General features: G+C 42.2%; 1 protein-coding gene across 1 annotated transcript; it reads right to left on the bottom strand.

Moving 5' to 3' along the window:
- Positions 1-65: 65 nt before the first annotated feature.
- Positions 66-15,652, bottom strand: LOC109898211 (mitogen-activated protein kinase 1). Its single transcript, XM_020493087.2, has 9 exons — positions 15,235-15,652; positions 13,540-13,722; positions 12,013-12,202; positions 11,080-11,196; positions 10,846-10,960; positions 9,477-9,608; positions 7,811-7,920; positions 4,143-4,271; positions 66-3,992 (listed from the first exon to the last, which is right to left on the bottom strand). Exons 1-8 carry the CDS (start codon positions 15,435-15,437, stop codon positions 4,152-4,154), a joined length of 1,170 nt encoding a protein of 389 aa, XP_020348676.1. The 5' UTR covers positions 15,438-15,652; the 3' UTR covers positions 66-3,992; positions 4,143-4,151.
- Between the last annotated feature and the right edge of the window lie 116 nt (positions 15,653-15,768).

Raw genomic sequence — 15,768 nt, 5'->3', positions numbered from 1 at the left:
GTCCACACTGCCATTCAGTACCACGAACAAGGACAGACCATAAGACAAAGAAAACCAACAAACAGTTTACCAGTATCAGGAATTGTATTTATTATATGTATATAATAGTTTAATTCATAATACTCATAGACGATAACCCTCAATAGGCTCATATCTGTGAAAACACTACTAGTTATAGCACAACCATAAGTGAAACAAAAAAGAGAAAAACTAATTTAAAAAAAAAACTCCCTTATGTATAAAACAAAATAAACAACTCACTATAATAATAAGAACAGCCATTTAATTAAAAAAGGACATTATTTAGAAACCTGCCTGACTATGCATGTTTTATTCATGTATTGTGTGCGTGTGCATATGTGGTGTGCAATGATGTGTGTATCTGTGAAAAAGTGAGTGATTGCGTATTGCAAACATGGTCCCGTTGGTTCATTCGCATGGTCCTCCGATGAGACTGGCAGTCAGTTGGGTCGTGTCGCTGGTGGGAGGGGGGTAAAAAGGGGTTGGGGGATAGTAAAGCAGCTTTTGGTCAGAGAACGACAGACAGTCACAAGAATCCAAACATGCAGATACAAGTAAGGGGAAAGCCTCTGGAGTGCGTTTCAAAACAATAAAACACAGAGACACATGCATACATCCTGCCGATTGGAGTAGTGTCTGCTGTGTTTCAACCACAGACTATACACACACACACACACACACACACACACACACAATGAAACAGTGCGGACCAGGGTGTGACACCGCAAACGTGTGTTATGACACTTGACACGCACACACTCAATAAAAAGTGTGACGAGCTCCAGTGAGCTTCCATGAAAAATCTGCCCAGAAAAGCAAGCAGATTAGAGGGAGGAAAAAGAAGAAATGTAATTAACCGCAAAAGAGTAAGCCAATGTCTTGACTTAAGAGAAACAGTTTAAAAAAATTAAACAAGAAAAAAACAGAAGGGGAAAAAGTTTGGTTACTGTGGCAAAGTGCAGGTGCGCTGATTGAGATGATTGATGCAAGTAACCCCTCTTCCCCCAACATGACTGACAGATGTCACTCAAGAAAGGCTCCTCACCTTTAAATCGGATCTGCTGTAATTTCTAGCCATGATGGGGAATTAGTTTGAGAGAGGAGGAAAAAAAATGTACAGGAGGAAATAAGAGAAAAAGAAATGAGTCAACAAATGGCAGCACAACCTGGGATGTGGTTTGGGAGGTCTCGGTCAATCAGAAGCAAGATAAATGTAAGGTGGGTGGGACCTGAGAGGGAAAGCCCTTTGAGTATAGCATGGCTGGTAATCGAGGGATGTGGAATGGATGATACTGCACATATGCACTGATCGATCAGAGGTGCGTTCAGTTCGCTTTAACATTTGCTACATTGCGGAACGGTTTGTGCTGACCGACACGTTTCCCAAAAACATTCTTGAACACACTTTGTGTGTTTGCTCATAACTGACAGCGTTTTAAAAAGGGCAGTAGCCATGCTGACAGCGTTACCCAACCCCCCCCTGTTTATCAACTGGTCGTTCAGTACAGCATTGCTTGCGTTCAATTGAACGTTCCAGAATGTACTGAACACAGACCTGGCCTCAGATTTACTCTCCGCCTCCTATTGACTAAATGTAAGGATTAGGAGAGGCTAAACTGATACCAGATCTGAAAGTAGGGCCACTTCTACCAATGAATAGAGGCTTATAGCTTCTGAGGGCCTGAGGATGTGCTATGGCAAAATGGAGCAGTCCACTGTTAGATGTGAGTGGAAAATGTGACATTCGGAGATCTGACAGCGATGCGTTAAGCTCTGAGCAACAATCACCATAAAACAAAGAGCAAATCAGCCACTAATTACCATAGACACCATAACAGTGGCAACCATTATCAGTTTAACACAAGATTGAAGTATATGTCAGCCGGAAATCTGCTAATTCTGCCTGCCACCCTCCACAACTAAATAAATGAACAGTATTTACAGATCACTGTCCTCCCTGAAACGATACCAGACACAAAGGGAGGAGAGAGGGTGGAATGGCAGAGAACAGGCAGAGAACTTAACATGTTCTAATATGGAGGCTGATTTCAAGTTGAATTTGGTTTTGGGCAAAGAGAAACATACTATAGGTACCCCTCTCCAACAAAGATTGGAGTTTTTTTTCTTAACCTCCCATTTAAGGACCGGTGAGGGTCTGTGGCATGTCGCTGATCGGTGTTAGTGAGTCAGAGACTAGCACAGAAAGAATAGGGAAATCACATCAGCATGTCTAAGATGTGGGGTAATCCTGCATGTTCTAGGTCATGCATTTCTATCTGAAAACTCTGAAGTCCTCTTTATAAGTGTGGATAGAGAAAGCCAGCTGTGGGTTACAGTACAAAGACCATTCAAGCCATTTCTCGTCTCTCCATGCCTCCATCCCACTCTCCCTTTGCCACTTTTGTACATTTCAAGAATGTATGCATGTTGATTTAGATGAACAACATACATAATTTCTAAAGAAAAGACAACGAAATATAAAACTTCAACATGCCAGTAAAATGTAGAATGTTTGTTTTTGCAAGTAAAGAATGTCAAAAAAAAAAATATCTGTGCCCCCACCCCCAAAAAAAACCATTAAATTATTGTCAAATATAAACTTCAAAACATACAAATACAACTCCTGACTGATCATAAACATTCAAATAACGGTGTACAAACCAAACCGCCACGAGATCACTCAAACAAAACCATGTATGTACACATATAACCAGCACCCATCCATCTTTTCTTTCTCAAACAACAATTCCATGGAGCAAGACAGACAGTTAAGGTGTTGGTTAATACAGTAACATATACTGTGGCTAGTGAGAAAGAGATGGAGAGAAAGAGCACAGATTTACAGAGAGGGGAAAAAAGAACAAAGGCTCACAGGGAAGAGTGGTAAAATGGAGTCGGTCAGACGGGAGTTAGATTAAGGTCTTGCTTTTTAAACAGTACACTCCTCACAGAAAGCAGTTAAAGAAGAGATAGAGGGAAGAGTATCCTGATGGTGGTTAAAATGAGCACAGTAGTACTTAAAGAAAATATCCACCCAAAACCACTAATTCCTATCATTTACAGTGTCAATGTAAGAACAATATATTTGTGAATAAATGTTTCATTTTGTTGTTATAATAAGGTTGGTGGCAACATGTGAAAATGGAACCCACAATCCAATGCTCTCTTTATGGGCTGGCTGGCAAGCTGGCTAGCAAAATGTAGCTACACAAAATAACACCAGAGTCAATATCAGCATGTAAAATAGTTAGTTGTAAAATTGCCTAAACAAACAGCACTATCAACTACAATCTCACCATGTTTAACCTGCAGCTCGATGTGCCTCGCAGAGCAGAGTCTGACATACGCAATGGAACCATGAAATCAAATAAAATTTGATTGATTTGATTTGAAATGCATCATCAACTTAAAGAGCAGACAAATAGGAGAAATGTGGTGGACCCTCTGTTTAATTACATATTTCGAGGTAGGAATAATCCCAAAAATATGATCAATGGCTCATTCAAGAGAAGACAACCTCCCATGTGATATCAGCTAGTATTCCAAATCTGACATGTATTATAGATGTTTTTGCGATATAACAGTCAAATTCCTATTAACTTACAGTGTAGTGAGAGTGGCTTTATCACAATGCTACAACATACCATCCGAATTTCTGCCTGTTTGATTGGCAATAGCTCAAGATACACATGAAATAACCCAGGAATCAATAGAACGTCGCTGAGATGCACATAAACAAAATAACATTCAAAATGGGTGAATCTTTCCTTTAAGTAGACAACAGTCCCCCCACCAAAAAAAACAACTTCCCCGCGATAGAAATAAAAATATATATATAAGAAAATACTAACTGTTAAATGTTTCTGGTCCTTTTTTTTTTGTATGCTGTATATATATATATATGTTGTTTTTGTATCTTGTCGTTTGGAGTCTTCCTGTTTCAAGACTCGCTTTGTCACTCGTCTTCAAAGCTGAAACACATATGAACAGGAGATGAAAATGAAAAATGAAAAAACGTCACAGCTAAAAGTGTCTTCATGTGTGAGCAGAATGTCCAACTATCTTTTTCAAAGCTCTAGTAAGCGTTATGGAGTGATGTGAGTGTATGTATGAGTGTGTACCTCTATGCCTCAGGAGCCCTGGTAGGTGGCCTGGAAGCGGAGCGTCTCTTCAAAGATGAGCTCCTTCAGCTTCTCCTTAGGCAGGTCATCCAGCTCCATGGTGAAGGTGAACGGCTCCTCTGCTACAGGCTACACACACACAATGAAAATACTACACTGAACAAAAGTAGAAACGCAAAATGTAAAGTTGGTCCCATGTTTCATGAGCTGAAATGAAAGATCCCAGAATTTTCCATAGGCGCAAAAAGCTTATTTCTTTCAAATGTTGTGCACAAATTAGTTTACATCCCTGTTAGGGAGCATTTCTCCTTTGCCAAGATAATTAATCCACCTGACAGGTGTGGTATATCAAGAAGCTGATTAAACAGAATGATCATTACACAGGTGCACCTTGTTCTGGGGACATTAAAAGGCCACTAAAATGTGCAGTTGTGTCACAACACAATGTCACATGTCTCAAGTTGAGGTAGCGTGCAATTGGCATGCTGACTGCAGGAGTGTCCATCAGAGCTGTTGCCAGAGAATTGAATGTTAATTTCTCTAGCACAAGCCCCCTCCGTCACTATAGAGAATTTGGCAGTATGTCCAACCGGCCTCACAACTGCAGATCACGTGTAACCATGCCAGCCTGAGACCTCCACAGCCGGTTTCTTCACCAGCGGGATCATCTGAAACCAGCCACCCGGACAGCTGATGAAACTGTGGGTTAGCACAAGGAAGAAACAGTCTCAGGGAAACGCATCTGTGTGCTCGTTGTCCTCAACCGCGTCTTGACCTGACCGCAGTTCATTGTCATAACCAATTTCAGTGGGAAAATGCTCACCAGATGGCCACTGGCACACTGGAGAAGTGTGCTCTTCACAGATGAATCCCGGTTTCAACTGTACCGGGCAGATGGCAGACAGAGTCTATGGCGTTGTGTGGGCAAGTGGTTTGAGGATGTCAACAGAGGGCCCCATTTTGGCGGTGGGGTTATGGTATGGGCAGGCAAAAGCTACGACAGCTGATGAAACTGAGGAGTATTTCTCTGTAATAAAGCCCCTTTGTTCAGAAAAACTCATTCTGATTCGCTGGGACTGGTTCCCCAGGGGGTGGGACTATGGCCTCCCAGGCCCACCCATAGCTGCACCCCCGCCCAGTCATGTTTAATCCATAGATTAGGGCCTAATGAATTTATTTAATTTGTCTGATTTCCTTATATGAACTGTATCTCAATATAGTCATTGAAATTGTTGCATGTTGCGTTTATATTATTGTTAAGTATATTTTCTTAAGTGTAATAACAGTATACAACAAAATAGGCTACAGTACACGAAATCATATCACCTTAGGGCACTTTCACATATGATCCTGGAGCGTTTGGTACCCTGATCCGTAGGGATGTAACTATTCACGACACGCATCAGTCCCTGATTCAAATTTTTAAGATACGACTGCATCACTCCACGGACACCAAACCGATCCAAATGCAGCACGCATCGTCAGAAAAAAAATAGATTCAAACGTTCAGAATTGCCGATTCACATTTAGTTGTTGCTCATATAACTTTCTACCTTCTGAAAATCTCTTACCGAACCGTTCAGCACAGGGACCTCGTTTCGGTCCGCACTGTGAACCCAAATAAATAAATTCAAGAAAAATATATAAAAACACTAGGCCTATAGGCTATGCCTACGTTATGTTGTATGCCTCGAGTCAATCTGAGCTGGGGAAAAAAAACATTTCAGACTATTCCGTTGAAACAACTAGTGCCCATGCAAACATTTTAATTTCAATTGCCGCATTTCAAACTGTCCTTTTGTGATACGCAGCCGGGATCCAGTTCTGTACAATGGCGAGTGGTGGGGTCGATAAACCAGGAGAATTCTCCATCATCAACATCAGGAAAAAATTTGGCTTGGCCCCTAAGACCCTAACAAACTTTTACAGATGCATCCTGTCGGGCTGTATCACCACCTGGTACTTAACCACTGTAACTAGCCGGCTACCACTCGGTTACTCAACCCTGCACCTTGGAGCCTGCTGCCCTATGTACATAGAATCCCTGCTCACTTTAATAATGTTTGCATACTGTTTTACTCATGTCACATGTATATTACTGTACTCTGGTCAATGCCATCCTATTTAACTATTGCTGTGTGTGCGCGCGCACATACACACACACACAATTCTATCCTATGTATTCTACAAATATACCAAATATTCTATCCACATACTGCCCATAATGTCTATACATCCCATTACATACATATACATTCCAGACCGACATTGCTCGTCCTAATATTGCTACATTTCTTAATTCCATAATTTTACTTTTAGATGTGTGTATTGTTGTGAATTGTTAAATATTACTACACCGTTGGAGCTAGGAACACAAGCATTTCACTACACCCACAATAACATCTGCTAAATGTGGATGGCACCAAAATTGGATTTAATTTTGACGGGCCGACATCACCCCAGTATTCCTACCACTGGAGCAAACAGCCCTTCGCAGCGGATTCTGACCAGGCCAAAGAAATTACAAGAGCGATAGGTATGTTTTAGCCACAAATATGCACCCATTCTCGGTGGTTGAGAAGAATATGGTGTTTTCAGCACCTCTTGAAAGTGCTTATGAACTTCGCCCTCTCATACCCATTTCAGCAAACAAGTAGTACCCACTCTATATAAGCAAGCTGAAGTCGTCAATGAATTATCCATGCACTTACTACATACTGTACGAACGGACTGCCAGGGCAACACAGAGCTACTGTTACAGCCCATCACATTAGCCCAGAATGGGATATGAGAAGTACAATGCTACAGTGGGTTTGTTGAAACGTTACATGCCTATCAGTATCCTAATCAAACTGCGCACTGTGCCCAGCCTGACACCCTGACCAACGCGAGGTAGGCTGCCTGTCCTGAATCTTGCACATCTGCACAGCACCTTCAGCATTCAAATGCCAAAATGGATTGCACGATATTAGGCTTTATTATTATAGTTGAGTGACAACTCCTGTAATTTGATTATTATCATCTATACACTGTTGAAAATGGTGTTTTACTGGAATAAAAGTAAGCTACTGGCTATACCTGCTGAACGAGGCTTGCTCACATACATACAGCTCAGAGAAGCCCAGCTCATGAGATCCAGCAGCAGATTTCTATTTAGAATGGAAAATGTGTTTATTCAACAAATGTTAGTTTATCGAATCGTATCACATCAATTTGTTCTCTGAACTGAATCGCTTCAAACTAAAATGTATCGTTCTTGTATCGTATCAGAGCCCATGTATCTAGATACGAATCTAAAATGTCTTGAGGGAAAGATGCGCATCCCTACTGATCCACGCTATAAAGCATGTGCAAAACGCAAACGAACCATGGCTGAAACAAATCCTGGACCTGCGGGAGTAGTGGGACCCCAATCCAGGACCAAAGTTTCAGGTAGTGACTTGACAGCGTGAGCCGCGTGGAACTTTTTGACCACATTTTACATGCTAGCTTTCTATTTCTAGGCGTTGTGAAAGCAAAACATATTTTGTAGAATTCTCAAACGCTTCAGGAAATTGAACCAGATTAATGAATTTCATATGTGAAAAGGGCCTTCGATGGTTTCTGGACAGGGCACTACAGTATGTGAGGGCACTAGTGTATGTGAGGGCGGCCTGCTGCTGTCATACCTCGTCAGTGGGGTCGTAGTACTGCTCCAGATAGGGATGAGCCAGGGCCTCCTCTACCGTGATGCGCTTGATAGGGTTAAAAGTCAACATGCGGCCCAGCAGGTCCAGAGCTGGAGGGAGGGGAGGAGGGAGAGACGGGTGTTGTTAAAAAGGTCTTTAACAGGCATTCTGATTCCCATGTAAAAGCCTTTTGAGTTACTCAGCTATAATATTTGTTTTGGATAGAAATGCTCAACATCGGAGAAAAATGAATCCCCCCCCCCCTCTCATGGCCAACTACCAGGAAGTTTGAAAAGACATACTGAGTGGGCCGGGGAGCTTACATTCATGAACTCACCTTGACTGACAGCTCTTTGAAACACCTACACAACCGGTCAAAAGTTTTAAAACACCATATCTGTTATTTCATAGTTTGTCTTCAACGCTATTCTACAATGTAGAAAATAGTAAAAACAAAGAAAAACCCTTGAGTGAGTAGGTGTTGTAAAACTGTGTAAATCAACTTGGATGCAGTGGGGCCGTGTTGCAGTAAAATCATCTCAAGCTAATTTTGTGAGACACAAAGCAACTCAAAGCACATCGAAATTGCATCAATGTTTGGCATGTCTCTTGGGATGCGGTTCACAGCAACACTGTGTTGACAACTGAATGACTCTTCCCCCCTTTTGTTTCAAGCTGGCTGAAGACCTAGCTAGCCAGTAACTAGCTAACACCAGACACAGATGAAGACCTAGCTAGCCAGTAACTAGCTAACACCAGACACAGATGAAGACCTAGCTAGCCAGTAATTAGCTAACACCAGACACAGATGAAAGGAGAAACATACAAGTATCTTTGCCATAGATGAAGTGTAAAATTTGTATTATATATTTGCTGACACCCAACAGTCACAGTTTGGCACCCTTCGCCAATGTTGGTTACAAGGCTATACTTATTTAAATTATGTAAGGGAATATTATGTTACCATTGGTGTATTACAATTAGTTAGGGTGATGTCACCCTATCCCCTTACTAATCCCACCTCCTGAATCCAAGTGTTTGACATGGGGGAGGGGACCACCAACTTCATGATCAAACTTGATCAATGTAGTCATTTTCATACTTTGGTCAACATACTTTGATCTTGTTTCATCCAAATTGAATGAAAAACAGGATTTTTACTGTTCATGACCTTTAAATGGATAGTTCTTCCCAAAATCAATAGATTATCCATAAATACCACAATCCAACATGAAAGGGAAGGATAGACACCTAATGTTACCATTTGAACTAGGTTGAAGTCTACTCGGTGTACCAAAAGCCAGTATTCCCATAAGCTCACACATGAGTAGGAAAACAGGGACCACTAGTGAAGCTAGGAAAAGGGAAGTGTGAGTGTGTGTGTATGCATGTAATGCTTGCAAATGCATTTGAAAACTGTGAATGTATGCATTTTGTGTGTGTTAGCATGGGAAGGTGTGTACACATACGTGCGTGAAAAATAATAAAACAATGCTGTTGTACTTGCCTTTCTTGCACTGACTTAGCTAATAGCTGCTTTATTGAAGAACAGTCTTACTTACAATAACGATCTTACCTAGTGACCCTAAGATGAATGCACTCTCGAAGTCACTCTGGGTAAGATAAATTACTATAATGTAATAATGTGTGTATATGTGTATTCTACCCTTGCTGTCCGCCTTGGGGAACAGCTTGTTCCAGGGGACCTTGGGTTTCTCAGGCAGAGACTGCAGGTAGTTCCTGGCCTTCATGTTGATGATGCAGTTCAGGTCATCCGGAGTGGGAGAGCCCAGGATTCCTGCACAACCAATCACACACTTTAAACATGGTTCCTGTTCAGCAGGACACAAGGTAGCAAACAGTTGAAATGCTTTGAAAATGGATATATAACATTTATACTGAACGAAAATTATAAACACAACATGTGAAGTGTTGGTCCCATGTTTCAGGAGATCTATTTGTGCACAAATTTGTTTAACATCCCTGTAAGTGAGCATTTCTCCTTTGCCCAGATAATCCATCCATCTGATAGGTGTGGAATATCAAAAAGCTGATTAAACAGAATGATCATTACACAGGTGCACCTTGCGCTGGGGGCAATAAAAGGCCCCTCTAAAATGTGCAGTTTTGTCACACAACACAATGCCACAGATGTCTCAAGTTGAGGGAGCGTGCAATTGTCATGCTGACTGCAGGAATGTCCACCAGAGCTATTGCCAGAGAATTTAATGTTAATTTCTCCACCGCGTCATTTTAGAAAATTTGACAGTATGTCCAACCGGTCTCACAACTGCAGACCACATGGAAGCAAGCCAGCACAGGACCTCCACATCCAGATTCAGGATTGTCTGAAACCAGCCACCCGGACAGCTGATGAAACTGTGGGTTTGCCCAATCAAAGAATTTCTGCACAAACTCTCAGAAACCTTCGCAGGGAAGCTCATCTGCGTCCTTGTCATCTTCACCAGTGTCTTGACCTGACTGCAGTTCTGCGTCGGAACAGAGTTCAGTGGGCAAATGCACACCTTCAATGGCCACTGGCACACTGGAGAAGTGTGCTCTTCACCAATGAATCCTGGTTTCAACTGTACCGGGAAGATGGCAGGCAGAGTCTATGCCGTTGTGTGGGCGAGTGGTTTGCGGATGTCAACAGAGTGCCCCATGGTGGCGGTGGTGTTATGGTATGGGCAGGCAAAAGCTACAGACAACGAACACAATTTCATTTTACCAATGGCAATTTGAATGCATAGATATACCGTGACAAGATACTGAGGATCTATTTTTGTTCAGTGTATAAGGCAAGTTCAGGTAAGTTTAGCCATGTCCACCCTTCTCACAGACAGAAGCCAAAGTCAAGGATATTTCCAAAGGGTATTTCAGAAAACAGCAAGTCATGCAAAGGTTTGAGGGAGTGTCACACCCTATTCCCTTTCTATTGTACTACTTTTGACTAGTGCCCATAGGGCTCTGGTCAAAAGAAGTGCACTAGATAGGGATTAGGCTGCCATTTGGATCGCAACCTGTCTCTCTCTCACCCAGTATGTGGTTGAGCTGGTCCAGGTAGTGCTTCCCAGGGAAGATGGGCCTGTTGGACAGCATCTCAGCCAGGATGCAGCCCACTGACCAGATATCAATGGACTTGGAGTAGCCCTGAACAACACACGGAGTTAGTACAAACACATTAATTCACATACACAAAGGACTAGGCGTAGCCCTGACAGAAAAAACATGGTCCACAGACATGGAATCAATGCACAGTCCACACACACCTTGGAGTTGAGCATGATCTCGGGAGCCCTGTACCAGCGCGTAGCCACATACTCTGTCAGGAAGCCTGTGTGGTCATGCTCTGGGTCAGCTATCCGTGCCAGCCCAAAGTCACAGATCTGACGGAAGAGGCTTGTTAAAACACGCAGAGAAGCATGTAGACACACATATGCAAAGCTTCAACTTAAGAAACAATTTGCAACAGAATCGGCAGAATAAATACGGGCCTGTTCATGCCAGCAAATCCTCACAACGCCCTCTTCTGGTTATAGAGTAGATACTTTTCTTCACACCTTGGTTAGACCCTAACCACTTGTCCAAGGTTAGATTTCCCCACTCTCTAATGGTTATGATTGGGTGATAGCTAGGGTAAACATGGGCGTATTCATAAGTGTCTCAAAGAAAAAGTGCTGATCTAGGATCAGGTGCCTTCTGTCCATTAGTGAACTGCCGTAGCACAGTGGTCTGAGCAGCACTCTTCGGCACTGAGTATCACGAGTTCGCGCCCAGTGGTAGGCAATAGTTAAGGCTCCCAAGTGGCGCAGCGGTCAAAGGCACTGCATCTCAGGGCTAGAGGCATTACTACAGACCCTCACAACCGGCAGTGATCTGTAGTCCCATAGGGTGGCGCACAACTGGCCCAGCGCTGTCCTGATTTGGGGAGGGTTTGGCCTGGGTAGGCCGTTATTGTAAAATAAGAATTTGTTCTTAATTGACTTGCCTAGCTAGATAAATAAAAAAAGAATTGACAAGGCAATACTGACCATAGAACAGTACTTATACTCTGAAACGTTTTATAAATATCAGCCCCAATCTTAGACCAATGGGTAGCTAACCATGCCTTAAGGTTACAGTTGGGGTTAGTTATAGTGTTGGGGTTAGCAGTAGTAGTATTGTAGATATAGGGTTAGTAGTAGTATTCTGGTTATCATTACCTTGAGGTCGCAGGTGGTGTTGATGAGCAGGTTGGAGGGCTTGAGGTCACGGTGCAGCACGTTCGCAGAGTGGATGTACTTCAGGCCTCTCAGGATCTGGTACAAGAAGTAGCAGGTGTGGTCGTTGCTCAACATCTGGGTCTTCAGGAGCTTGTACAGGTCTGTCTCCATCAGGTCCTGCACTATGTAGCTGGGAAACAAGGGGTTAAGGAGCCTAACGAACAGAGGGGGACCAAACCATAACCCATGTTATTCTGTTAGATCTAGGCTTGAAAAGGTCCGTCTCCATGAGATTCAGCACTATATAGCTGGGAACCAGCAGGGGGTGCCATTTAAAGAGACAACAGAGGATGAGGAGGAATATGACAGTTACAGGCACTACGGGTCAACAACCACATATCCATTTGAACCTGACCGTAAACAATTCCCTGTATTAAGTGCGAATTTTTGGTGGAGTTTTAGTAAACATAAAGGCCTTTACACACCCATAATAATATCACGTAGTCCCCCCTGTATTGCTAACATTTACTTTAAGTAATTTTCGCTTCAGCGCAGGTCCAATGAATTTGCTTATTTTACAATGCTTCTGCATGGAATTATAACACTGAAAACAAAGGTTAAGTCATCAACCTAGGAACAAGGAAATACTGCACTCATGCAAAACATTTAGGGACTGCACATTATTTATAATGAGGGATACTTGGAGAAAAATCAGACCACTCTTAAATGAAAATGGATGGCCCCCCCTTCAGTAAAATATATTTGTACCAGACCCTCCCACAAATGTAATTTTTTTAGACCCTCCCCTATACCCAAAATAATAATTAAAACAAGGTAGATAGCAGACCAGAGCCGTAGCTATGCAGTTTCAGAAACTGTTTTTTAAACTTTATAATAAAAGCATTTTTATTTGATTTTATTTACCTTTATTTAACTAGGCAAGTCAGTTAGGAACAATTGGGACTCCCAATCACGGCCGGTTGTGATACAGCCTGGATGAATTGCATAAATCTATCAAGGTATTTGCTGGTCTGAGAAAAAAAATAGCCTTTGATAAACCCATTTCATGCAATTCTACATAATTTTATATGAGTGGAGAAAAGCTGAATATTTTTTAATACCACACCAGAGCATGTGAGCTGAGTGGAGCGAGGAGCCATGCTTGTGTAATTTTGCAGGTGGGTGGAGCAGGTGTAAAAAATAATAATAATACAAAATAATAATAACAACTTTGGCCTTCTCTCCCAGTCCAATTTCAATCCGGGTACTGTTCAGCCATGAGCTCTGGGCATGCTCTTCCCTGCATATTTCGGTTCCTTTAATACTATTATTTTAATTAGGCCTATTCTGTTGTATTTATTTAGCCTACCCACCACTAGTAATAAATAAACAGACAGACAGAGCCAGCCAGTTTCCCCATTTGTCTCTGATTCAGATGGGTTGGGTTAAATGTGGAAGACACATTTCATTTGAATGTATTCAGTTGTACAACTGACTAGGTATCCCCCTTTCCGGGTAAAAGAATACACGTCCCTCATGCACTCGATGCGGCGGGCCCTCAGGATGTCGTTGATGCCGATTATGTTTTCATGGCGGAACCGCAGCAGGATCTTGATCTCCCTCAGTGTGCGCTGACAGTATGTCTGATGCTCAAATGGACTGATCTTCTTAATGGCCACGCGAGAATCTGTCATGCCGTCATTGGCCGAGCTGCGTGGGGTGGAGGAGAGAGAAGATAGAGGGAGAGATATGGGGGAGAGATGGGGAAGAGAGGGCTCCAGTTACAACCTGCACAATAAGCCCAGCACATTGCATATGACATGGCAGTTCTTTATAATAGGGACACAGTGATGACTGACACGTGAGCATGAGCACAATGAGACAACCAGAGGAACCATTGCAGAAGAGGAATTATTCAATTGAATTATTAAAAGGTTAGGCTCTAATTGACAACTTAGTAAATACAACTGTCAAGGAAATGTAAAAGTTATTGAGCCATTAAAAATAAATATTCAGTCTATACACAGTTTTGATTACATTCAGAGTGTGCTTGCTATGGCGTGCCCTAGTAAGTTCTGCATTTGGTCAAAAATGTCAAGTATGAAATAATGGTGTAATACTTTCCCATTGTTTAGATAACTTGGATAAGGCCAGAAATGCTTGCCCTGACTCGCAACTTGCTGACTTGACATCCATACACCTACAAGAGGTAGATAAAATGTTGATACTGCATATAGCTGTAAAGTCTGGTTTCCTTTACCATAAAAGGACCAATAAAAACATCTGAAATCGTGCTAAACTCAATCTTTGATCTTGCTTAATTAAACTATTCTCTCGCCCACCTTGTGCACTATGCAACATTGCACAGAAAGCCTCGCGAGACATTTTCTATTAGAAAACTAGTGGTACGATCAGTGAGGTTGGTTAACTAACCAACGAACTGTTTAGTTAGCTAGCTACCGGTAACTAACTAGCTAGAAACAGTTAACCGCTCAAAAATCGACTCACGCTGTGTGAACGATGGACTGTTTAAATGTATCAAGATTACAAAGACCTGCGCAATCACTTCATCCCACTTCCTGTATTGAAAAAGATTTTGGCAGCCTCATAATAACCACGCCTATTAGCGACTTAGCTAGTTAGGTAGCTAATTGTAAGATAACGTTTTTAGCTAGCAAGTTAGCCTGCGTTGCGGTTATAATATAGCTAGTTAGTTTGCAAACTAGCAAGATTGCTAGCGGTGTTTGCCCCAATGTACTACAAATTACGTATGCTGTGTCTTGTAGAAACTAGCTTGTTCGTTTTATGCAATTGTGCACGTTACTGGGATACAATAGGTGGGCATCAAAACATACTAAAACCACACAGCGTAGCTAGCTAGTAACTACCTACAAACCTAACTACTGTAACGTTAGCTAGTTAAGTGAGCCAAACGCTGTCAATCTGTTGCTAGCTAGCCAGTTAACTACGTATAAATAGTTTCACTACCAGTGGTAACGTTACGTGCAATTGAATACACAACAAGGGTATGTGCACACTTGTGCGTTTACATCCAGATAACGTTAGTTGTCAATATGTCAATTATTAGGCGATATGGGGAGGCAGTGAGCTAGCCAACGCCTTCAGACGAAGCTTAGCTGGCTTTAAAATATATATATATATATATATATATATATACTGAAGGCAACGTTTTTACGGCGAACATTGTTTATTTTCTCTTACCAAACCATTCCATAGGCCCCTTCCCCGATGTACGAGAGGTTGACATAGCGGGGTCCAACGTCAAAGTTCTGCCCCTTTACCACCTCCAACACGGGCTTGATCCCCGCAGCTCCAGTAGCTCCCTCCGGCTCAACAGCCCCGGCGGCACCAGTATTCGAGCCTGTAGCTCCAGTCGAAGCAGCACTGTTGCTCGAATCCGCCATGATTCAGTCTAGAAATCTACTATTTTCAGTCAATATTTGGGAGGGGGCCTGGCGCAACTCTAAAAATGACTTCAGGTTGATAGGAATGTTAAATATATTTCCTTGGTTCGTTTCGTTGACGGATGAATACGAGTCGTTCAATGCCACCCTCCAGAGTGTGTAAATGAATTCGTTTCTAGTTCGTCTTTGCTTTGGAATTTTAGCAGCGGTTGACATCCCAACTATGCATTACTGCCACCATCTGGATGGCAGGCTGAATAGAACAATTTAAACTGAACCCAAATAAAAGGGAAAGGGGATACAGTTGTGCAACTGAATGCATTCAACTGAA

The sequence above is a fragment of the Oncorhynchus kisutch genome, linkage group LG10, assembly GCF_002021735.2.
Source record: "Oncorhynchus kisutch isolate 150728-3 linkage group LG10, Okis_V2, whole genome shotgun sequence".
Lineage (NCBI taxonomy): Eukaryota > Metazoa > Chordata > Actinopteri > Salmoniformes > Salmonidae > Oncorhynchus > Oncorhynchus kisutch.
Note: the sequence above shows the minus strand (reverse complement) of the source record. Positions and strands in the feature narration are given on the sequence as shown.